The following is a 23,487-nucleotide window of genomic DNA, read 5'->3' as shown; positions in this document are numbered from 1 at the left end:
ATGTGCTGTGTCTTTCAAAATAGCAAAAGGAAAATATTTTGAATGTCATATCCACAAAGAAATAATATTTGAGGCAATGGATATGTTAACTAGTCTGATTAGATGATTCCACAATACATATAAGTAACAAAATATCACATTGTACCCCATAAATATACACGATTATTATTTGTCAAATAAAAATAAAGTTAAAAAATAAAAATTCTTTCTCTTTCTAAAATAATTTCTTGAGAACTGCCTTTACATTTGTGATTCTTCACATTTAATTAACTTTTGCTCCTTTCTTTTTTAAGAGAGAGGGAGAGAGAATTTTAATATTTATTTTTTAGTTATCGGCCGACACGACATCTTTGTTTTGTATGTGGTGCTGAGGATTGAACCTGGGCCATACACATGCCAGGCGAGCGCGCTACCGCTTGAGCCACATCCCCAGCCCTTGCTCCTTTCTTAATTGATCACTCTTTGCTATTTCCTATTTCTATCATTATAGAATATAGGACAATAAATAAACCTGGTTTGTGTCTAGATTTTGGCACCAAAACAAAACAACAACAAAACTTTATTATGCGTGAGGACAAGTGCATGGATTACTGCATACATGGCATACACTAAGGGCATCTTAGTGGCAAACCACTCCCCAGTGCTAGGCATGTGAGTGGCAAACCGCTTACCCCATAGGCACAGCCCTAAGCATGAGGCCTTGTGTTGCAGTCCCTGCGCTTGCTCCATGGCCTACTCTCCAATTAGTCGCTGCAAGGACAGCTGGCCAGAAATTGTATTGGTGGCTGCCTGTAATCTGCTTAGCTACTGCCTGAATATATATACATCGTAACTGTGCAATAAAATCAGACCTGCTTCCTGCTTGGTCTGTGGAGGTCTTGATTAGTGACTCTGCAGCCACACTCTCCTCTACTCTGTTCCATGGATCTCCTCACTGGATGAGAGAGAGCCCACACAATTATGCTACTTTCTGTAACATTAAATAAATTACATTTAAAAATTTACATTCCTATGGAGAAAGGAAAACGGTTGACAATTTAAAATCATATACATTGTATTTGGTTTAGGTCTTGGTATGTTGAAATGTAGATTGGAATAACTTTTCTTATAACTAGTATTTACTAGTCATTAACTAGTATTTACTACTGTGTTTTAATCCATTTATAACTGTTTTACAGAGGAGAAAGTTGATAGTTTCCCTAAGATTACACAATGAAAGGAACTTCATTCATATCCAGTTAGTCTAGTAATTCCAGAGATTAAGCTCAACTTTTATGCTTATTTTAATTATGTGTGACAGCATAATAGCAAAAGGCAAAGGTAGACAAAAATTGCTTTTATGACTTAATGTTTAAAATTCTTGCATTTTGTGCTTAAAGTAATTGTTTCTTCTTATAATTTCAGTACTTTTTTTCTCTGTGAATAATAGGAAAGACAACACGAATGTAACTCTTTATGCAACAATTATAGTTTCTGTTCTCAAAAATGGAAAAAGAAATTGGACAGAATCATCATTATATTTATGCTATCAAAGATGTTTGAAATGCAAAGAGATATTTTGATATACCAGTTAAAAATGTTTATTTGTATTTCTTTTAAAACTTTTTTATTCCTTAAGAATAGAGAATACAGGGCTGGGGATGTGGCTCAAGGGGTAACGCACTTGCCTGGCATGCGCAGGGCGCTGGGTTCTATCCTCAGCACCACATAAAAATAAAATAAAGTTGTTGTGTCCACTGAAAACTGAAAAATAAATATTAAAAAAAAAGAATAGAGAATGCATTCACATGGTTTCAAAACCCAAACTAAATTAATAGGTACATGTTGAGAAGACTTGTTCCCACTCTTGTCTCTTGTAGCTCATTCCCCACCAGTTCCCCATAGGCAGTACTTTCTTAGTTTAAGTGTCCTTCCAATGTTTCTTTATGAAAAAAATATTTGTATTTCCCCTCTTTTCTGTCACATGATTTTTTTTTCACTTAAAACAATTACAACCCAGAGGTTTGAGTTGTGATTATTCCAAAGCAATTTTTATGGCTCTGGTAAAGAATACCATTTGGAAAATCTATAGAATGATGATATTTTAATGTCTTACTTCCTTGCTTTATTTTGATATCAGTGAACATTATACTTCTCATTTTTTTTAAAAAAATGAGAAGTATAATGTTCTCAAATTTCATTAATATTTTTTTTTCCTGAGAATCAAGAGTGTGGCCCAGTTCCTGGTAGCCAAAGTAAAAAATGCATTCATTCCATTTGTTACAGTTATCAATTTTGTAGAACAGATTTTATAGATGGGAAAATGAAAGCTGTTTCCTGATCTGTCAAAAGAAAACAACTCCAAACCCCAAATGAAATATTCTGACTTTTACAGTTTTGGAGGTTTCAGTCCATGGTCAGGTAGACCTACTGCTTTTGGGCCTGTGGGCAACAGGTAATGGAACAAATGACCTCTCATGCTTAAGATGAAAGAGAATGGACAAAAGGGTTGATGCTCCCAATGACTGGAGAACTTGCCACTAAGACCCATCTCTGAAAGTTTCCACCACCTCTCCACAGTGCCAAACTGGGGATCAAGCCTCTAACACATGGACCTTTTGGGGACATTTCAAACCCTAACTACAGCTGTGTTCTTGCAGTATTTGATAAACACTGAATACTCAGTATTTGTTGAACTGATTTGAGACAAAATGCAATTCAAATTTCATAAAGACCTTTAGAGTGTCCATTTTGTACAATATGGTTTTCAAGATTACAAACTTAATAGTGTACAGGATAAATCGTTTTATTATTCTTTATTCATCTCTGGACAATTGGAAAGAAGTAAACAACAGCATGTTAACATTTCTCAGATGCAGTTCCACAAAATACGAAGAGATAGTATCAACCAGTAAATGATATTGCTTATTTCAAAATAAAATGGCTTTATTAACTGTAGGACACTTTATAGGTGTGAGATTGTCTTTTATAGGTGTGAGATTGTCTCATTACTTTGGTGATGATTAACAAGTATTACCACCAATACTGTATGGCTCTGTGCTAGACCTATAAAAGTATAAAAATAAATGTATTCTGTAAGTTAAAATCTATCTTAACAGAATGGTCATAAAGCATACCAGATAAAGTTGGCAGGGTACACACTTGTTAACAATATTTATGCACTTGCTGTAAGAACATGAGAAACCAGGGTTCTCTTCCAGGTGGAAGTAAGGAGGAATTATTAAAGGGTTTGGAATGATTCTAAAGATGAACTATGGTTGTGGGGATCAATACTGGATTGATTATTACAGTCATCTTTTCTCAGAAGGTGGGAGTAAAGAGGAGTTGGGGTAGACACTGGTACGAAATTAACAGCAACAACAACAAAAAATAAAATTAAAAGCCATGTGAATATTCACAATAGCCAAAATGGTGGAAGCAAACCTGAGTGTCCATAGATGGGTGAATAAACAAACAAAATATAGTATGTATGTATGATGGAATATTAGTATGCCTTAAAAAGGTAGGAATTTCTGGTACCTCTACTATTAAATGAAACTTGAGGACATTATACTAAGTGAAATAAGTCACAAAAAGACAAATACTATATGGATCTACTTATGAGGTATCTAGTGTCATTAAATTCAGAGACAGAAAGTAGAATGGTGGTTGCCAGAGGCTATGCCATGCTGGATGGGTAGAGTTGGGGAGTTGAATGATCAGTACCAAGTTGTAGTTTGGGAAAATGAAAGAGTTCTGTTAAACTAATGGCAGTGATGTTTGCACAATATGAAGATATTTCATACCACCATGCTATATACTGGAAATAGTTAAAATGGTACATTTTATTACAATTAAGAAGATTTAAAAAAATAAAAAAGTAGTGATCTCAAAAGAAAAAAAGGGGGGATGGGGTGGGAGCATTTGTGTGGCCTTGGTTATGTCATGGTCTTAGATTCAGTTGGGAACATTAGTCTGATTCTCAGCACTGCTCTCTCAGGGGCCTGTTTCCTTGGAAACCAAAATTAAGATAAATGTGGAATGTTGTGTTTGAAATCACTTTATCTGAATTTCTGCACCTGGGTTAAAAACAGAGGCTGCTTCTCAAACACAGTGACCCACAAGGCTTACATTCTTTAAGCAAGAGGAAATGTTCTGTTTTTCACTGAAAAGACTTCAAAGTTTTCCATACTCTGATTTTAGAAAACAAGACTTCTAGGCACCATGTCCTTAAGTTAATTAACAAAAGAAGTCCTTATAAGTTCACGGCAGAATTGAAAAAGTAGTCTCTAAATGGAGTAATGTGGCTTTGGGATAAATCCTGTCAGGAAAGGGAAAGGGAAAGGGAAAGGGAAAGGGAAAAAAATGATTCCAAGATAGGATCAGCTTGCCTTCAGAGTCTAGGGCCTTTGATTCTTGTGTCGGGCCTCTTTCTTACATATGTAGTTTAAATTAGTGAATTCAATACATGCATCATTTGGGATATTAATCTTTCTTACCAATCTAATGATATTACACACTAAACAAAAAACCTTAATTTTACAGTTTAATGCTAGTCACCTAAATTGTGTTTATTATTATAACAAATGTATATTACTATCTCTGAATAAAATGGAAATTTCCAAAAAGTCCACACCTCATTTTCAGTACTCAGTATTTAAAAATTATGAACACAAATTTTCAGGACATAATATTTTAAATATAAATTCTACCACTGAAGATGAAATTTGAACTAGTCAATGTTATAACAGTAACATGGAAAAAAAGGTGTTTGGAAATAATACTTTAGGATCATAATAAGAAGCCCAGTGGATAAGTTTTTGTACTTGAATTGATTCTACTTACTATGAATCAAGTTGAAAACTAAATGGGGGAGGAGGAGACTATTTTTTATAAAGTAGGCTACAAGAGAATATAAAGCTATAGCAGAATAATATGATTCACTGGGCAGTGTGGTTACAATGTATATACGTGTTGTCTACAATAAAAGTCTTTATACATATAATCTGTGCACACGGTTTGATGATTCTTCAAAGAGTGTTTCTCTGGGTCCTGGTAGGTGGTGGATTGAGTACACCAAAGGAACAGAAGGTGAAACCCAGTACACTCAAAGCTCTGATGAGGCAACAAAGTTTCTCTCTCACAAAACCAGCTCTTCAGGTAGGAATTACGGAATGATGGACCATAAGCTCTGTAATTACAGGCATTAAGGCTTTCAGAAATATACAGAGGATATAATTCAAGATTGAGATCATCATTTGTGCCAAAGTGTCCTTTGCACACAAATTTGCCGCTGAATAGCCAAAATTTAAGAGACCCACAGAATTTGACACTCCGGCAGATTGATCCTGTGGTGGCCACCTCTACAGGAAAAGACGCAAATGACAGCTGTCATGGGAGATTAAAGATACTTTGATCAAAACCGGAAAAGTTGACAGACCAGGCAGAACTGTTTCAGTTCATTTTAATTTAGTCGACTGCACACGATTTATTTATTTCATTTTTTGTAACCAGGGATTGAACTCAGGTGTGTTTAATCACTGAGCCACATCCCCAGGCCACCCCACCCCCATCCCTTTATTATTATTATTTTTGAGAATTTTTAAGGGTGGAGTAGGAAGTCGTCATTACCACTGACATTTAGCAGCTGAACTGAAACAAGGCCCAGATCCCTCCACAAGGAATACTTAGCTAACGAAGGAAAAGGAACTTTGATAGAACACCTGATACATGAGAAGTGATCTCTCTGACAATAGCTCATTTAAGGATTTCTAAATGAGAATAGTGGAAGTGTCTTTGTGGCCTAAAGTAGCTCTTCGGTTCCAAGTAAAAGAGAAAAATAATGGTAGGTGAAAGGGAGGGGCAAATAAGAAAAAAGGGGGAGATAAAAAGGGAAAGATTTTTTTAAAAATCGCAAATAACTAGGTCTTTTCAACCAGTCCAAATAAAAAGAATTCTTTTTCCATTCTGCGGTTTAGAACTAATCAAAACTCAGGAAATAACTCTGGGAAGCAAACAAACTTAGCCACGAAAAACATGCGCGTCCAGTACATCCGAAAAACACGTGGCGGGGGTGGGAACTCGCGGCTCCGCTCCCGGACTCGCAGTCCCGTCGGCCCTTTCGGCGGCCGAGCCCGGCGGCGGAGGGCGGGCGGGCGCGAGGGCTGCCGGGACCTGTGGTCCTCGCTCAGCGCCTCCCCGCGGGTTTGCGACGTTTAGCGACCATTGCGCCTGCGCGCGCGCCGGCGGCTAGGCTGGGGCCGTGGCGGCTCGTGCCGGGTGATGCTAGGCGGCTCCCTGGGCTCCAGGCTGTTGCGGGGTGTGGGTGGAAGTCGCCGGCAGTTCGGGTCGCGAGGTGTCCGCGAAGGTGGCGCAGCCATGGCGGCAGGGGAGAGCATGGCACAGCGAATGGTCTGGGTGGACCTGGAGGTGAGAGAGGTCGGCGCGGGGTGAGGGGCGGCGAGTCAGGTTTCGCGCGTGGGACCCAGTGGCCGAGCCTGTCCGGGAGAGCGGCAGTATGTGGGTCTCGGGTATGGCAGGTGAGCGCGTCCCGGCTGTGGACAGCGCTGGGCAGGACTCCAGCGGGAGTTGGGGACTGGGCTGGACCGTGGGGTTTCTTTACAGAAGGGAGGAGTCTTCCATATGTCTCTTTCTCCTCCTGATCACCTCCGCCAACTTGGACTTCCCTAACGCTTCGGTGCCTCCCGGCTAGTATCACTGGTGGGGGTAGGGACAGCATTTCTGCTTCCATTTCCCCCACAAAGCCTTAAAGGACCCTACGCTGTTCAAGCTGGATGGGACTCCGGAGATGACTCAGCCTTACTCCTCTTTCCATAAACGAAAAAATTGAGGCCCAAAGAGAGGATTCAACACTTTCAAGGTCACGCCATTAGTGAGAGTTTGAGACTAGAGCCCAATTCTGATTTCTTCAGTTTTAACATACTTATATCAAGCCCTCCCCCCACTCCTCCCCGAGCCTCAATTTTCTCTGTGTAATGATAATCATTCCTTTCTACTTAGATTGTCATAAAGATCAACAAATGTAATAAGTTTTTGTAAACTTCAGAGACATGGTGATATTGGTTATCTAATTCTTCCATAATTGACAGCACTCTCTCAATTTTACTTACTTTGCATTTGTCCCGGAGTAGAATCACAGTGCCTGACAATGGTAAATGTTGAATAAGTGAGGATATGTATTTAGTACCTTGCATGCCCAAGGGACATTATTCTGTCTTCTATTCTGGCTGTGGAATATATCAGGAATTCTTGTTTAATAAACTTGAGTAAAAGAGACCGGAAAGGTGTTTTTTTGTGTATTACATATTTATTTTTTATTGCAGATGACAGGATTGGACATTGAAAAGGACCAGATTATTGAGATGGCCTGTCTGATAACAGACTCTGATCTTAACATTTTGGCTGAAGTAGGTGAATACCATATAATACAGTCATACTCTGTGGAGGGCATGAAAATCTAAAGATCACTTTCTCCAGTGTTAGTATTTAAAAAATAAAGAAATTGAGCTCCATATAGATTAAGGTCCAAAGTAGTATGAACCATGCCCAAACTGTACAGAAACATAAACTCTTGTTGTTTACTGAGAACTTAGTGTGTCAGGGCCAATTCTTAAGTGCTTTACATGTTTTCATACTTAGTCTTCACAAAAAATCTTAAGGTAGGTACTGTTAATAATGCTTATTTTATAGATGAGGACATAGAGATGTTGGATATGTCACCCAAGGTCACCTGGCTAGTTATCGTGGAAACCTGTAGTTTTAACCTAGGCAGTTTTAGTAAAGTGTTTCTAGCCAGTAGGACAGTCACCTATTGTCCCATCAGGTTTGGTGACTCATGTCAAAGTTTATATCTTTATATCCTATCCTTGGCTTTAACTGGATACCCTATGTAGTCATTCCTTGGTATCCCTAGGGTATTGGTTACAGGACCCCCCTCAGAGACCAAAATCTGAGTATGCTCAAGTGTTATTTAAAATGACATAGTATTTGCTTATAACCTTTGCACATCCTCTCATATACTTCAGAGCATCTCTAGTTTACATATAATATCTAATACAATGTAAATACTAAACAAATAGTTTCTATACTGTATTGTTTAGGGAATAAAGAAAAGAGAGGTCTCTACGTACAGATGCATTTTTTCCCTCCAAATATTTTCAATCTGGAGTTGGTTGAATCTGTGGATATAGAACCTGTTGTTACAGAGGGTCATCTGCCTTTTCAATCAAGACATGTGTTTCTTTTAGATCTATATGACAGTTTTAGAATTTCTGTTAACGCACATCCAAAAAAAGTGTTCTCCTGTGGAATATGATAAAGGTTTTTATATTTTTCTATTTTAAAACTGAAACATTAAGCAAAACAAATACACCTGCTGCATTTCAGCCTCTTATGAAACATTTAATAAGTATGTGATATGTCTGATTGGTAGGGGATAAAATTCCCTAGTTTAACACTGTCACCATTATTTGGAGTCATTCAAAAAACAAAATAGGGTGTTTGTAGAAAAGTGAGGATTTGTTAAGTTCCCAGAAGGTAGGGTTGATGGTTTATTGGTGCTGGATAAATTTTATAAATCTACAGGTATAACCTCCCTTTATTTCCCAGGTAGACAACAGGTGAGAGGCATTTATAGATGAGTTGCTGGTGTGCCAGACTTACTTTCTGACACATGAGCTGGAGAAGACTCATGAGACTCTGTTTCTCATGATAACTTTTATTTTAAACTATATAAAGAAAGTCCTCAGTTTTAGGTTTGGTTGTATTTTTTTCTTTTTCCTGTGACTTGGAATTTACTATAGAGATTAGTGAAGTGTCTTTATTTTATCAGCTCTCCTTACCCTTAGCCAAGGAAGTATTTTTGCTTTAGATAGTTGATATAATGTGAAACACTGAAAGTTAAGTGGACTGGTAGGTTGATATGTACCCTGGAGAAAATTTGGGTATGTGTTCACATAGCCTGAAATAGGCTAAGTTTAGATGAGGATAAGGATTTTAAAAAAATAAAAAATATGTTGGAGCTGTCAGTTGTGTGGAAAATGTTTTATTCTCATGTACAAGTCTGAGGAAAATATTTTATGCTAGTAGAAACACAAGCAGCCTACTCCAAAACTTTTTCAGTGGGTGTTAGTGGGTCCTTGATTTGTTAAACTGGAATCTAAACCAGGTTAGTAGATTTATAATATGTACTTTGCTCCTTTCCATTATTGTTTGATTTTTTTTATATTTATTTTTTTAGTTGTAGGTGGACACAATATCTTTATTTCATTTTCATGTGGTGTTGAGGTTTGAACCCAGTGCCTCACGTGTGCTAGGTGAGCACTTTACCACTGAGCCCGCCCTGAATTGTTTTGTTTTTAATATCAGAACAATTTTTTTGTTTCTCCATGGAGATTGCCAACACAAGGTTTTTGTTTGGCTAAAACTCCTTTTTGTTGTATAATGTCAGGCATATTTTAGTCCATTTCTGGCCATTTCTTTCAGTGATTGCAAACTATTTTTTGCCATCTTAGTAATAATAACTTGGATTTGTAGATTACTTTTCTTTTAGAAAATTCAAAGAACTTTTGTATCTATTATTTCTTTGATCCTAACGAGGAAAGAGGACCAATTTATTGATTCACCATTTTCTAGAAGGAGAAACTAAGGTGACTTGCTTTAATGTCGTTGACCAGGCTACTATTACTGTTGGGCCCCTGTCCCAGAGAATCACAGTTGAATGTTTTATTAAATGGAACTCAGAATTTGAGGGCCACTCGTTTTAATTTTGTTTTTTTAGATGTCTCTAGTTACCTCTTCTTTAAAATTTTGCTTTTTACTTATTTTTTTTTTGTTTTTTAAATGTAAAACCACTGTTGAAATTAAACAGAATAACTTTAAACAATATGTAATCTATTGTTTTTTTTTTTTTGCCTTGTTCTCCATCCCTGTCCTACTTCCCAAAGTTTATGTATTTTCTTGACATTTTGCATGCGTATATAAATGTGTACATTTTTTAAAATATGTAAATAAAATCATATGCATGTATACACTGTTGTGCAGTTTACTTTTCTCACTTGGTAATAAAGATACTTTTCAAAATGAACTCATAATCAGGATTTAGCAGAGTTTTTCTAGAAAGGGCCAGATATTAAAATCTTTTAGCCTTTGAGTGCCATATACCTCTCAGTCATACATTCTCTCTCTTTTTAAATCTCCTTTAACAATGTAAAACTCATTCTTAACTTTTTGGTTATAAAAAACTTAACCAAAGCCTGGGATTATAGTTTGCTGAATCTTGGTAGATACCTATGTCCTAAGGGGCATTTTGGTTTTCAGTTGTGTGCGTTCTTTTTTTCAATCATTGTAAATAGTTCTGGAATGAATGAAGACCAGTTTTAGAGTTAAGTGTCCTTTATCTTCTTTTTCTGATACATGCATTTAGTCCTTAATGCAGCTTGAACTTTATCTCTGAAAACAGGGTTATTTCTTTTGATTCTTAATGACTAATGGCTTTTCCCATCCACAGGGTCCTAACCTGATTATAAAACAGCCAGATGAGTTGCTGGACAGCATGTCAGATTGGTGTAAGGAGCACCATGGGAAGGTAACATTACCAAATAACAAGATTGCTGCTTTGGGGAACAGTAACAAGCTTATTGCACTCACATCTGAATCCTAGACCATTGTTGGATGGTATTTAAAAAGAGGGTTAGAGGAAGATTGCTTGGCAAGCCTGGGAAACTGCTTGCTTTTTACTTTTCATCTTTTGGACCTCTCGAGATCATCTTCTCCTGAATGTCCTCTTTTTTCTCTCCTATATTCAGTCTGTCGCGAACGCATTGTGGATTGTCAAGTATTACTCAAGTCAGTCTTTTGGATGAGGTTAGACATCAACTCTCAGAGAAGGGGGAATGCTGCTGTCCTCTTAATAGTTGTTTCTTCCCAGAGGTTATATCTTTGGACTTTGAGCACCATCTTTTTTGACTGTGTGGAAATGCTATTAACAATCAGGAACATAACTTATTGGCTTGGATTAAGAAAAATTTGGTGAAAAGATGGCAGTTTCAGTTTGAACTTGAGCTCTAAAAATGGTCCATCTGTGGTGATACTTGCCCATTTTAGAAGTAAAATTTCATTTCTGGATACCTTTGAAAACTGACTTCATGTGTTTCTGCTGGGGGCTGGGGATTCTCTCTTGCAGTCTGGTCTTACCAAGGCAGTGAAGGAGAGTACAATTACATTGCAGCAGGCAGAGTATGAATTTCTGTCCTTTGTACGACAGCAGACTCCTCCGGGGCTCTGTCCACTTGCAGGTAAAATCCAATCCTATGTATATCTTCTAGATAGTCTTCCATTGTAGTGGTTCAAGAGACTGCAATTCCAGAAATACCAGCCAAGCCTATCTATATCTTCCATTTACCCTGATTTGGATTATTTATCTTTTGTGTTCAAGTTTCCTTGTATAGTTCACAACATGAATATTAGGAAAATGCACTGAAATAAGACATGAGAAGTTAGAAACAAACTCAGTAAAAATTTTTCCATATTTTTATGATGAAAGAATTTTTGACACAGAAAAGTTGGACTGAGTAATTGTTAAACGTGTGCCTGTTGGTTGTACCTATTTTTTTTTTTATATTTGAAAATAAAGTGTAGGTTTTATGACACTTAATTTCTAAAAACTTCATGGAGCATCTCCTAAGAATAAGGATATTTTGTTATGTAACACAGTATCATTATTGCATTGAAAAGAATTAAAGTCATTTAATAGTATCACGTGATGTCTAGTCTACATTCAGAGTTCCCTAAAATGTCTAATTGTTTTTGAACCAGGATTCAGTCAAGGCTCATGCGTTTCATTTTGGTTATTATGTATCTTTAGTCTGTTAACCCAGAACTGTCCACCTATCTCTATTTTTTTCCCTTGTGACATTGATTTAAAAGAGACCAGGTCAGTTCTATCAGGATTTTTAAAGCAGTAACTTTGTAAGAGGGGTGGTAATGTTCTGTGGAGGTGTATTTGCATTTGTATATGTCCATTGATGTGGTAACTGACACTTTTCTCAAACATTCACAGGGAAAGTTTTGGCATTAAGTCTTAGAATTACATTGTGTAAAAGTTCTTCAGCCAATGTAGTTGATACCTATTTTAAAATTCTTATTTAAAATTTAGTGTTTTAAATATAAATTACTGTGTGGAAACATGAATGTGGATGTGATTTGTTATAAAAATTGGAATGTAAATAAAGGCTTATTTACTTACATGATTCAGTTAAGTTTTTAGTGTTAGTGGTGTGTATTTTGTGACACTGGGAGAAAGTTTGCACGTCTTGTATGAACTTGAAAAGTAACAGATTTACATGTTGCGTGTGTGGAATGCTGGATTTGTCCTTTTGTCTGTGAGGCCATATACAAATTTATTATGAGCCAGACTGACCAAATTCTTGGAAATCTGCACCTGTAAGCTAATCAGAAGCACTCAAACTTGATTTGGGAATTTAGAGATATTTATAGGAATTGTTTAAACTTTAAAAATTTATTTCCGTTTCAAATACAATTTATGAATTTTTATATCCTGTTGTATACTACTAGAAATACATAGATCCAGTATGCTTCATGTCTTTCTAGGAAATTCAGTTCATGCAGATAAGAAGTTTCTTGACAAATACATGCCCCAGTTCATGAAACATCTTCATTATAGAATAATTGATGTGAGCACTGTTAAAGAACTGTGCAGGTAAGGGCTATATTTAGGATCCATTAAGTTGCCTCATTTAGCATGTTTTAATTGAGAATTTGTGGAAAATAATTGAATAGAATGGTAGAACTGAGGGTACTAAGTGGGTGTGTATCTACGTCATCCCATTCTCACTTGTACAGGACCTTAGTTTATCCTGACTGGTGAGACTTGGGGGAAAGTGTCAAATATTTCCCATGTAAATTACATATATGCAGAAAGTTTATTGGGCACTCATTCTGTTCCAGGCATTGACCTATCTGCTGGAATATATAGATGAAGAGGTCTTAAATAGCATAGAATCTAGTGGGTTGACAGACACATAAAAACACCCTCAAAGTCTACTGTATGGTGACTCCTGGAGTGAGTGTACATGTAGAGTATGAGAGCACTCAGGAAGGAGCACCTCACCATGCTGGAGTGAGAGGAATGGGAATTCAAAAAGCTGTATGTGTAGCTTTTAAATTGAGGTTTAAATAAGAAGGGAAGCTTTCTAGGCATTTAAGTGAGAAGAATGCATTCCTGAGAGTGGGCAGAGTTACGAGGATGTGAAAGTAAGGCAAAAGTGTGCAGGGAATTACTGTCTGTTCTTTAATGCTGCAGTGCAATGCATGAGTTTGGCAAGGGTGGAGGGTGGGGCCCAGTATTGGAGGGCTTGTGTGCCATGCCAAGGTTAGATTTTTATCTACTGAGGGAAGGAACTCCTTTGACAGGCTTAAATAAAAGAATGAGTCATGATCAGATCATTCTGATTAGAAGGTAGCAAGAAAAATGATAGATAAGAAAGGAGACTTGTATCTTTTTGGAGAAACAAAATGGCAGTTGGGTGTTTGAGGGGAATGGAAATAAAATTTGAGAGAGTCAATTGGCATGATACTGACTGTTTAGATGAGCGAGTGGGGACAAGGAGGAGGTATAAAGGGATTCTGGTGCTTCTAGTTGGGACAGCTCAGGTGGGCAGAACTGTCCAATGAAAGAGGGGAAATAAGAGGAAGAGTAGATTTGGTGAATGGGGGAGGAGTGCAGTGGAGAGGGGTGAGTGTGGTTTTACATATGAAGTAGGAGTGTGGATTTCTAGGTGGAGATGTCCAGCAGTCAGGAACTCGGGAGAGGGCTGACTTGGAGTTACAGATTTCGGAGTCTTATACATTGATGAGCTTGTTCAAAGAGAATATGTAGAAGGAAGAGAAGAAAGGGTGTAAGAGAATCATAGGCAAAGAGGCAACTTGATAGTTATGATCCAGATGCCTTTTGCATTGTTAATAANACTATGTTTCATGATTTGTTAATAAGTGTTCCACAAATGTGGTTGATAAAGTTTTAGAAATACTGTGTGTATAGCATAGCTTCCTCTTAGGAATCATAAGATACCTTAGTTTATTAAATGCAGAAACTTCAGGAAAAATATATTTAGTTTTCCTTAAACTTATTTGACCCTGTATTTCCCCTCCTTTGCCCATTGGAGCATATTACTACCTTATTAAACAGTTTAGGAAATTTTTATGTGTATTTTACAAATTTGTTTTTATAAATCAGGTTTTTTAAAGAACAAAACACTTCATACTGCTTTACTGAAATGTTCTACTTCTTGATGATGTCATAGAGTGGCATTTACAGTAACTTGTTCTTATTTATAAAAAGTTATGTTTACAAAATGATTTCCATCTCCTCTGTTTTTGGACATTTTATTCAGTGTGATATGTTTACTTATAGGGCACTTGATGACATTAGTGAAAGCATCAAAGAACTTCAGTTTTACCGAAATAACATCTTCAAGAAAAAAACAGATGAAAAGAAGAGGAAAATTATAGAAAATGGAGAAAATGAGAAGACTGTGAGTTGATGCCAGTTCTCATGCTGCCACAACATAGTTCTCTGGAAGCAACTTATAGTGGTTTTTATTTTATGTTTTTCTTTTCCATGCTGATTGCTTGGCAGAGCACCTTCTTTTAGTTAACTTGCACCTCCAGATTACTCAAGCAGACAGCACTATATGCTATTTCCATTATGGCACAGCAGCAGCTTTGTAAGTACCAGGTCATGCCCATTCCTCGGTACATATCTTCATTTGCTTTTAGACAATTTCTTTTGTTTAAAAATAAATAAATAAATAAATAAATAAATAAATAAACAAATAAAGCTAGTTCTATTGAAATGCAAACCTTTTTGTACCATTTATTCTTTAATAGTTTAATTATTGGAAACAGATATCTTTTTTAAGTGGTATGGCTGATGTTTAAATTCTCCTAATGTACTTTTATTAAGTTTCTTAAACAGGAAGTGAACTTACTCTCTTTTGCTTTACAAGTCAAGAATAGAATAACAAGATAGGTTCAGAGAAGCAGATTTGGGCTCAATGTTATCAAACTAACAGCTCTGGAATAGGCTACTCTTCACTGCTTTCAAGAAATTCAAGTAAGCCATCAGACTGTGATTCTGTAAGTAGTAATGAAGGTTTATTGACTAGATAATATGTATAAGGCAGTCACTGTGCTAGGTTTATAAAACAGAGCTTGCTTTCCTAGGTCTAATGGTAAGTAAGTAGATGAGAAGGGGTTTCAATTTGAATATATTAACTCCTAAGTTTATGTAGTCTAGATTGCAGTACTAAGACCACTCCTCTGCCAGTGGGTGCGATGGAACCATCTGTAGAACAAGTCTTATTTCTTTGTGCACTGTATTCTGACAAATGCCCCTTTAAGACAAGTAATCACAATTGAGAAAGGCCCACAGATGACCTGCTCCTCTTTGAGAACTACTGGAAAAGAAGACTTCTGTGATGAGCTTAAGTTATATCCCTATTTTATTGTAGTCCTTGTATGAATATAATGTGTTCCAAATGCGTGATAATTACAGAGATAACTAGACTGTGGATGAGAACAGTCTTATATTTTCATTTGAATAACACTTCAACACTTACTAAGTCGTGTTACCTATTCAAAAACCATATGAGTGGAGAGAGAGATTTTAGTGTGATTTTTTTTTTTCCCCAAATGAACAAATTAAGGTTTAGACCCACAAGTCTAATAAGTAGATGAAAACTTAATTAAATCTTCAGATTTTTATCCTGACTGTTTTATCCTTCTGTTTTCTGAAATGACATGTATCCACATCAGTGGTTTGGTAGGCCAGATGGGGGGGAGTTAAGAACAGGGGTTTTGATTCAAACTCTGGATTCAAATCCAGACACCTGATATACTGAGCAGCTTCATCAGGTTCACTTCTCTGAAGTTGATAAAGGTACCTAACTCAAAAGAATTGTTAGAATTAAATTGAATGGTGATCTTACAGTGCTGAACACAGGGTTTGGTACATAGTGAGCACTTTGAATAATGGCTAACTAATGTTAATTGAGGATTTTACTCAGTGCAGAATCTCTGAAAAAGGGTACTATGATTGATTAGTTGTGACATCTGGAGGATGGTCTTTAACCCGAGTTTACAATGCCTGTGACTAAGTACATCTTGCTGGGAACTGTTATAAACTCCACTAAGAGTGTGACCTTGACTTGGCTTAGTGTTTCCAACTAAAATTTGGCAAGATGGTCTTAGCCCTTACTTTAGACCTCAGGAATGTTATAACTTCCAATGCAAGAATAGATATGAAAACACTCGGCTGAGGAAATAGGTTCCCAGGAACCAGAAGCTGTTATTAATATCACAGGATTTCTCTACACACAACTGTCTGATTGATTTCATCTGTTGAACTGTTTGAGCTATGCCATTAAATTAGAAAAATTTTAACTACTGTCATTAATTTTAAATCTCTGTTGTACGAATAGCCACCTTTCTCATTTAATCCTTTGTTCTGTATCTTCATTATGTAGCAGAAATCTGTTGTGCTGGAATGAAGCTGGTGTTAGATGTTAGTAAAATGATTGTCAGCCTGTGAGATGAGCAAATCTGATCTGATGCAGGTCTGTATAAAGATAAGATGGTTCAGTGATTAGTTCATTATTTGGTAGTCTGCTTGAAAATAAACTTAAGTTTGTAGTGCTGGTATGTAGGGCTTCACAGGGGATTCCTAAAGCCTGTGAAATGAACTGCAGTACAAATTGATTTAAATATATCCGCATTTTGAAAAATGATCAGTGTGTTTGCTTGGACGAGCTTGTTGTTCCAGTGCTTTTGGGGCTTCTCATTTGGTGGTGGTTCTGTCAGTGAAGTAATAAATTGTCGTGTAAGCTGTATTCTTAGGATCAGCCAGGTATCTTTGCCTACATTAAACACATGAGGTGAACAAGCCAGTCCTGTGATGATGCTGATCTCCAGTTATTGTCCTTCAGTGCTGTAGTCATTGTATTGAGTGTGGGCAAGAAAGATGCCCCTTAGAGTTTAGCCATAGGAGAGAAGAATGAAACCTGAGATGCCTGTGTTTTCTCATTTACAAAGCAATATATCTCTTTTGTTAGAAAAACCATCTTAAAAATTCATAGGGAAATTGATGTTTTGCAGAATTGGCTTTGTGCAAGCCTTAAAGAAAAAATAATAGCTGGTCATAATGTTCAAGTGCAGTTTTATCACATTGAATACTTTATGGTAGTACTTGAATGTTCCAGGTTCGCTCAAGTGCCCTGATATTCTGAAAAATTAACAAGCAGTAGGAACAGTGGAAAATTGGTTGTTGCTCAGATAAACCACATGTAGCAGATTGATGAGGGCAAAAGCTGTTCTATTCCATTATTGATTGATGAGGGCAGGAGCTATTCTATTCTTTTAATTGTCGATGAGGGCAAAAGCAATTGTGCTGTGTATCAGTTGATACATATTGTGTATCTGTTATGACAATTGAGTTTTAATTATTTGAACAAAGCCTTTTATTTTTTTTGTTGATCATTATAAAGCCATAGATAGCTATGGTAGCAATGTAAATGAAGACAATTCTACTAGTTGAATATTCTCTATTGAGTAAAGGAATATTGAAACTTCAGAATCCTTGTGAAAACAAGGAATGTGCTTATTTATCCCACTAGAAAGCAGGCAGATACAATAGTTGTTTTCACAATTGACATGTCAAGTTGAATGTATAGATCCTGAGACTTAACTTGGTCTTCAGGATAATTTAATCAGTTTAATTTTGCGCCTGGGTTGTAATACCACTGATAATCTTAGACACAGAAAATAAGGGTATCTCAAAAGGAATAAACACTAGAAAATGGTAAGTTTGAGGAGTGTCAAGTAAAAGTTAATGTTCTTGTGCAGATAAGAACGTATTCCATCAAGAGCCTCCAGAGTTCTTGGGGATCCACAATAAAGTTCATGATTTGGGTTGCACAAATACATTTGCCAAGGGACTTAATGCCACTGATCTGCATAATTAAAAATGATGAGTTTCATGATATATATATTTTACCACACATACTCACATAAAACGTGTCATTTGCTACAACTCCTTTTTCAGAGTGATCCTGTTTTAGGACCAATATGTTAGAAACAACTTAGAGGAACTGAACTCTGGTACCCTTGCTTGTGTCATTAGGAAGAGTTAACTTCCTTTTGTTTCACAATTTGGGATAACAGGAAATGGGCAATTTAGGGAGATGCTTTCTTTTATGTCAGCATCAAATTAGTATAAGGAATTGCTGGTTTTGTTTACAGAAAAAAGAAATTTAACAAAATACTGTTCTTTAGGAGCTGCCAACCTCCTCACCTCCAGATTGAGAAAGGAAGAAATGGAGATGGAGATGGAGATGGAGAAAGGAAGCTTCTGAATTCGGAGTTGGTTAGACTCCCTGGATAGCCTAGGTTGATAGGCTTATGTAACCCAGCCCTATTTTGTTCTTGTGGAAAAAAAAAATTTGAGTTCCACTTAACTATCTTACCATTAATATTGAGCAACAGTATTAATTGTTAAATTAGAGACTGTATACCAGTTTATGTGTTCACTTATGTTGGCTGTGCTTTTAGTTTAATAATTCATTTTTTCCTGCACATTCTCTTTATTACCCTAGAGGTTCTAAGGTATCCTGTTTTCATCATTCTGCCTTATTCTCTTTTAAAACGTGTGTGGAATAGTTGACATGATAACCCAATCATTTTATGTTCATAATTAACAAATAGCAGAAATAATTTCAGAATTGATAAGTAGCATAGCTACCTTCTTAAAGTGACTAGGACTCAAGGTTGCTATTGTTCTACTAGTGGTTTTGAAATATAAGCTTCTAGAAATGTGGGGGTTGGCATTATATGCTTTGGGGCTAACTCCTAGAAAACTTTGTTAAGGACACACACACACACACACATTGAAATTCCTTTCCTGTATTCCTCCTTGTTCTTCACAAATACTTTTACCATGCTTTCAGATTTAGCACAGATTTAAAATTTTCAGTGGTGATTTTTAAATCCTTCTGTCCCTTACACTTCCTTTCACTGTCCCTCACATGTCTTCCTAATAATATTTCTTAGTGCTTTTGCTCCCACAAAGTGGGTGGCTGGGTGTAGATTTTTGTGGAACCCTGGTTCCAGGATATTTTCTTTTTTACTGTTTTGCTTACCATGTCCAAATAAATAGCATTTATGTAACAGAAAAGTCAAAATGTAGAACATAAAAATTCAAATACACATGTATTCTCATACTTTTTTTATTAAAATAATAATGTAAAATGTGTGTAACACATGAAAGTAATAGCAAATACATACGTTGTATGTTTGATAAAGAAATTATGTGCATATATTTGTAATATGTAAAAATATTAAAAAGTGATAACATAAAAAAAGAAAAAAAAGAAAACTTTGTTTTCTCATTAGGCCTTCAGTGGTTGATTTACATAGCATTGGGTTTTATCAGTAGTAAACTTTCTGCATCATTTGTATTCACTTTAAATATTTCCAACTATTATTTTGCCAAAGGATGATGTTGAAAACTTTGTCTATGGGCTGGGGTTGTGGCTCAGTGGTAGAGCACATGCCTTGCATGTGTGAGGCACTGGGTTCGATCCTCAGTACCACATAAAAATAAATAAAGGTATTTTGTCCATCTACAATTAAAAAAATATAAAAAAAAAACATTGTCTGCTATCACCATCATTTCATAAAAGAAGACATTTGAAATAGAATAAAAGATGCTTTAAAAGGTGCTTTAAATTAGATATATTTAGCTTTTAAATAATCCAATTGTGTCCTTACTTCATCATTCTTTAAATTGATTATAAAATACAAACTTCATCCTGGCAATCCTCGAGTTGGAGTTTGGGAATGAATGATGTATTTATGCCTGGGACTTCTCCCAAACCTTCTGAAGCAACAGGAAAGAGAGAGAAGCTGTGTGCTATACTACCAAAATAATATTTATTGCCTATTATTAATGAAAGTATGAAAAATATCCTCATAATAGTCTACTTGAGATAAAATTAGGTATTAATGATTAGTGCATCAAATGAAAATAGTTATCTTTTACACCACTGCTGACCTTTTGCATCTTTCCAGGTGATTCTAGGAATGTTGCAAATTCTTGGTTATTTAACGTTTGTTTTCTAGTTTTAACATTGTGAAATTAATTGACCTTTAGACATGTTTAAACATTGGCTTTCTGTTGATGGATGGAGAGAGGACAGGTTTGAGTTTAAAATTATTTGAGTTTCAGATGTTACCTGAAAAAATTTAAAATAATTTCATTTGATTAAATTCTAAATCTAGTGTAGATTTAGAATTTAGAATATAGATAAATCTTTTCTATGGTTAAGGACTTAAACACATCCCTATCTACATGGAGTTTGTTTTAGCAGGTTGGACAATACTTAAGAAAGAATTGTGCTATTAAATGAAGAGGTGTACTAGTGAAGATTAATGGTGTCTGGACTGGAGGAGGAAAGGCTGCTTTAAACAGGATGGTAAGTGCCGGTTGCTTTGATGAGGTGACATTTTAGTCTAATCTAGAAAGGTGGGAAGTAGGCTGTGGGAAATGTAGAAAACAGTGATCTTTAGGTAGCAAAGAATTTGTTCTATTCTGGGAACTGTCAGAAAGTCCACTTGGATGAAGTATAATGAACTAAGGGAGAAGGGAGCCCTCCGGGCTTCATTTAATAGAGCCCTAGTAAGTATTCCTAATGAATAAATGAATGAGCGAGTATTGGTTTTTTACAGCTTTAATTCTGTCGCGTCCTATGGCAGACCCAAAAAAAGAAGATGATGGTGAGTAAGGAATGGATATTACTGGGGATGATGGACCAACTGGTCAGCTCAGTTACTCTAGATAGTGCTTCATTTGGGTGCCAAGTTACAGGTTCAGAGTTTGGTTTTGTTAATACATCAACAGTAGATTAATCCTTGGGGAGGAACTTATTTCAACCAAGGACAAGGGACTGATAATGTAATTTGGAATGTTGATCAGTTTACATTGGGGTTTTCAAAAAGTTATTTTGATGTTAAATAATGTTTTTTCTCTCATAGTCTCCTTGGAGCTGGTAAAGAGTGAATAATGGAAGAAAGGACTCAAATCTGAGTACATACTTCAAGAAAGCAAGGAAAAAGATGGCCACTGGGAGCCCCTTTGGCTAATGACCTGTAGGAGATGTGATGACTGATTAGTTTTTTAGGTTTTCTTTTTATACATTACCATTCATGACTTAATAAAATTTATTAAATGCCTGTTGTCTAGCATCAGCTTTAGTTAGCAAAGCATAATTCAGAGAAGAGGAATGTGGAAAGTTTTAGTAATAAACTGACCCATGGTTTTCAGCAACCATAGAACAGCAGTCATCACTGTGACAACCAAGATAAAAGACCCTGACAGGAATCCTTAAACACTAAGGTGAGACTCAAAATTTCCTGCAGGATAAGGAGAAGCTTGATTTATTTCTTTTATTTTTAAATATTTTTTAGTTATAGATGGACATAATACTTTTATTTATTTTTTATGTGGTGCTGAGTATTGGACCCAGTGCCTCACATATGCAAGGCAAGTGCTCTACCACTGAGCTACAACCCTAGCCCTTTGATTTTTTAAATTAGATATTAAAGTAAAAGTCTGAAGTTCTGGAACTATTTATGTTTTTCACATTTACAAATGTTTTTCTTAAAGCAACGGAAAACAGCATGTTGAATTAATTAGGAAATAGAGTAAAACGGTTACAGGACTTTCTAAAAGTGAATGTATTTCGAATATGATGTAAAGTAGCTGTCAGGAGTAAAAGAACAACTTTGAATGGCTGGCTGTATTCTGCATGTGTACTTTTTAACTTGATACAAGCAGTATTGATATAAATATTTTCTAATTTTTACACCATACTATGTTTATGAGGCTATATGTTATTTCTAGGCATTTAACTTACGAAATTTCACTATTTAAAATATTTCTTTATGTTCTCCATTGTAGTAATTGGTACCGCATCCAACATTGCTATGAACATCTTTGTACTTGTACCCTTATAGTCCTGTGTAAGATTATCTCTGCAGTATGTAGCAGGGAATAGTACTTTAGGTCATTAAACAGTCCTACACTTAATGTCTGCAAATACTAACAACATTTTCTCCCCAGTGGCTGTAACTCTTTAATTGTAACCAGAAATATTATTATTTCCTAGATCTTTGGCAGTACTTGGAATTAATATGAATTATATTCTTTGTCATTTTATGTGTATTTCTTTAATTTGTTTTTTTCTAAATACCAGTGAGCTTGAGTGTATCTTCATATGTATTGCAGTTTGGATTTCTTTTTTTGTAAATTATTTATTCATACCTTTGTCCATTTTTCTGTGGACTTTCTGAATTTTTTTTCTTCATGATTTTCATTGCAGTTATTTATTCCAGATCTTTTGTCTATCTCTTGGCTTTGGGTGTGGTGACCTTCTTTAAACGTGGACTTTTAATGTTGCTCTGGTAAAGTCTATCATTTTCCTCTGTAAGGCTTGTTCCTTTAAAATACTGCATAAGAAATAGTTTTTACTTTAAGATGATATTTACCCTTTTAATTGACTTTATATTTTAATTATTCACGTTTTGATTTTTAATACTTTTGAAGCCCATGTTTGGAGATTACGTGAGGCAAGGATCAGACTAATTTTTTTTCCAAAGAATGCTCCCATCTTTCCATCATCATTTGCTAAATAATCCATCCTTAGCTCACTGATTTGTTGTACCTACTCTGTAATGCATTTGGTTTTCCTTTTCAGATAGGTCTCTTCTGGACTTTTAATGGTATTGGTCTTTGATTTTATGCCACTGTTTTTCTTACTGTTTTTTTATACTGTGTCTTTTATGATTCTTTTAGTTGGATCATGATTATTCTGGGTTTCCTATGTGCGTTTGTAGGTCCCCTTCAAATAATGACACTTTATCTTTTGCTTTCTAATTGTTTTTGCCTATTATTTCATTTTTAAATTTTATTAGCTAAAATGTCATTTACTATGTTCAACAGTACTTATAGTGAGGATATTTTAATCTTCTTGTTGGACTTAAATATGTTAAAAAATTTAATCAGTAATTATGGTATTTGCTTTAGGGCATTAATAAATAAAGACTTCAAATTAATGAAGTTCTGTTCTATACCTAGTTTCTTTGTTTTTTTTTTTAACTGTAATGTTGAACTGAATTGCCTTTCCTATGTCTATTGATGTGCTTTCTTCAATCATTCCTGTGGTAAAGTACATAATTTTCTGGTATTGTCTGCATTTCTAAAACAAACAAATATTATAGGATTATTTTTTTTCAAACACTATTGGATTTAGTTAGCTGATGATTTAGAGAGTTAACTGTCCAAGTGTGTAATGAAATTGGTTTATATAATTTCCTTTTCTACACTGTCCTCATCTGATTGTTTTTAAGATATGACAA

At 35.7% G+C, this 23,487-nt stretch overlaps 1 protein-coding gene and 1 long non-coding RNA gene across 3 annotated transcripts; both read left to right on the top strand.

The window, feature by feature from the left end:
• The first annotated feature begins 6,196 nt into the window (after nt 1-6,196).
• Rexo2 (RNA exonuclease 2) lies at nt 6,197-13,952 on the top strand. Its single transcript, XM_015489673.2, has 5 exons — nt 6,197-6,408; nt 7,323-7,406; nt 10,508-10,585; nt 11,183-11,294; nt 12,610-13,952. Exons 1-5 carry the CDS (start codon nt 6,262-6,264, stop codon nt 12,720-12,722), a joined length of 534 nt encoding a protein of 177 aa, XP_015345159.2. The 5' UTR covers nt 6,197-6,261; the 3' UTR covers nt 12,723-13,952.
• Nucleotides 13,953-14,427: 475 nt separating this feature from the next.
• On the top strand, nt 14,428-23,188 carry LOC125613912. Of its 2 annotated transcripts, XR_007344489.1 has the most exons (3): nt 14,428-20,546; nt 20,800-20,847; nt 21,106-23,188. It is a non-coding gene; the product is annotated as an uncharacterized LOC125613912 (long non-coding RNA). The 2 variants fall into 2 exon arrangements; XR_007344488.1 differs by having other exon boundaries at nt 20,800-23,188.
• The last annotated feature ends 299 nt before the right edge of the window (nt 23,189-23,487 follow it).

The sequence above is a fragment of the Marmota marmota genome, unplaced genomic scaffold (assembly GCF_001458135.2).
Source record: "Marmota marmota marmota unplaced genomic scaffold, marMar, whole genome shotgun sequence".
NCBI classification, from domain to species: domain Eukaryota; kingdom Metazoa; phylum Chordata; class Mammalia; order Rodentia; family Sciuridae; genus Marmota; species Marmota marmota.
This window is presented reverse-complemented; position numbering and strand designations above follow the sequence as displayed.

Excerpts from the sequence above, each read along its gene's own strand:
- Rexo2 (XM_015489673.2), top strand. The coding sequence starts at position 6,262 with ATGCTAGGCGGCTCCCTGGGCTCCAGGCTGTTGCGGGGTGTGGGTGGA. Across the intron at positions 7,407-10,507 it reads ATCTTAACATTTTGGCTGAA|GGTCCTAACCTGATTATAAA; the intron begins GTAGGTGAATAC and ends TCCCATCCACAG. Across the intron at positions 10,586-11,182 it reads GTAAGGAGCACCATGGGAAG|TCTGGTCTTACCAAGGCAGT; the intron begins GTAACATTACCA and ends TCTCTCTTGCAG.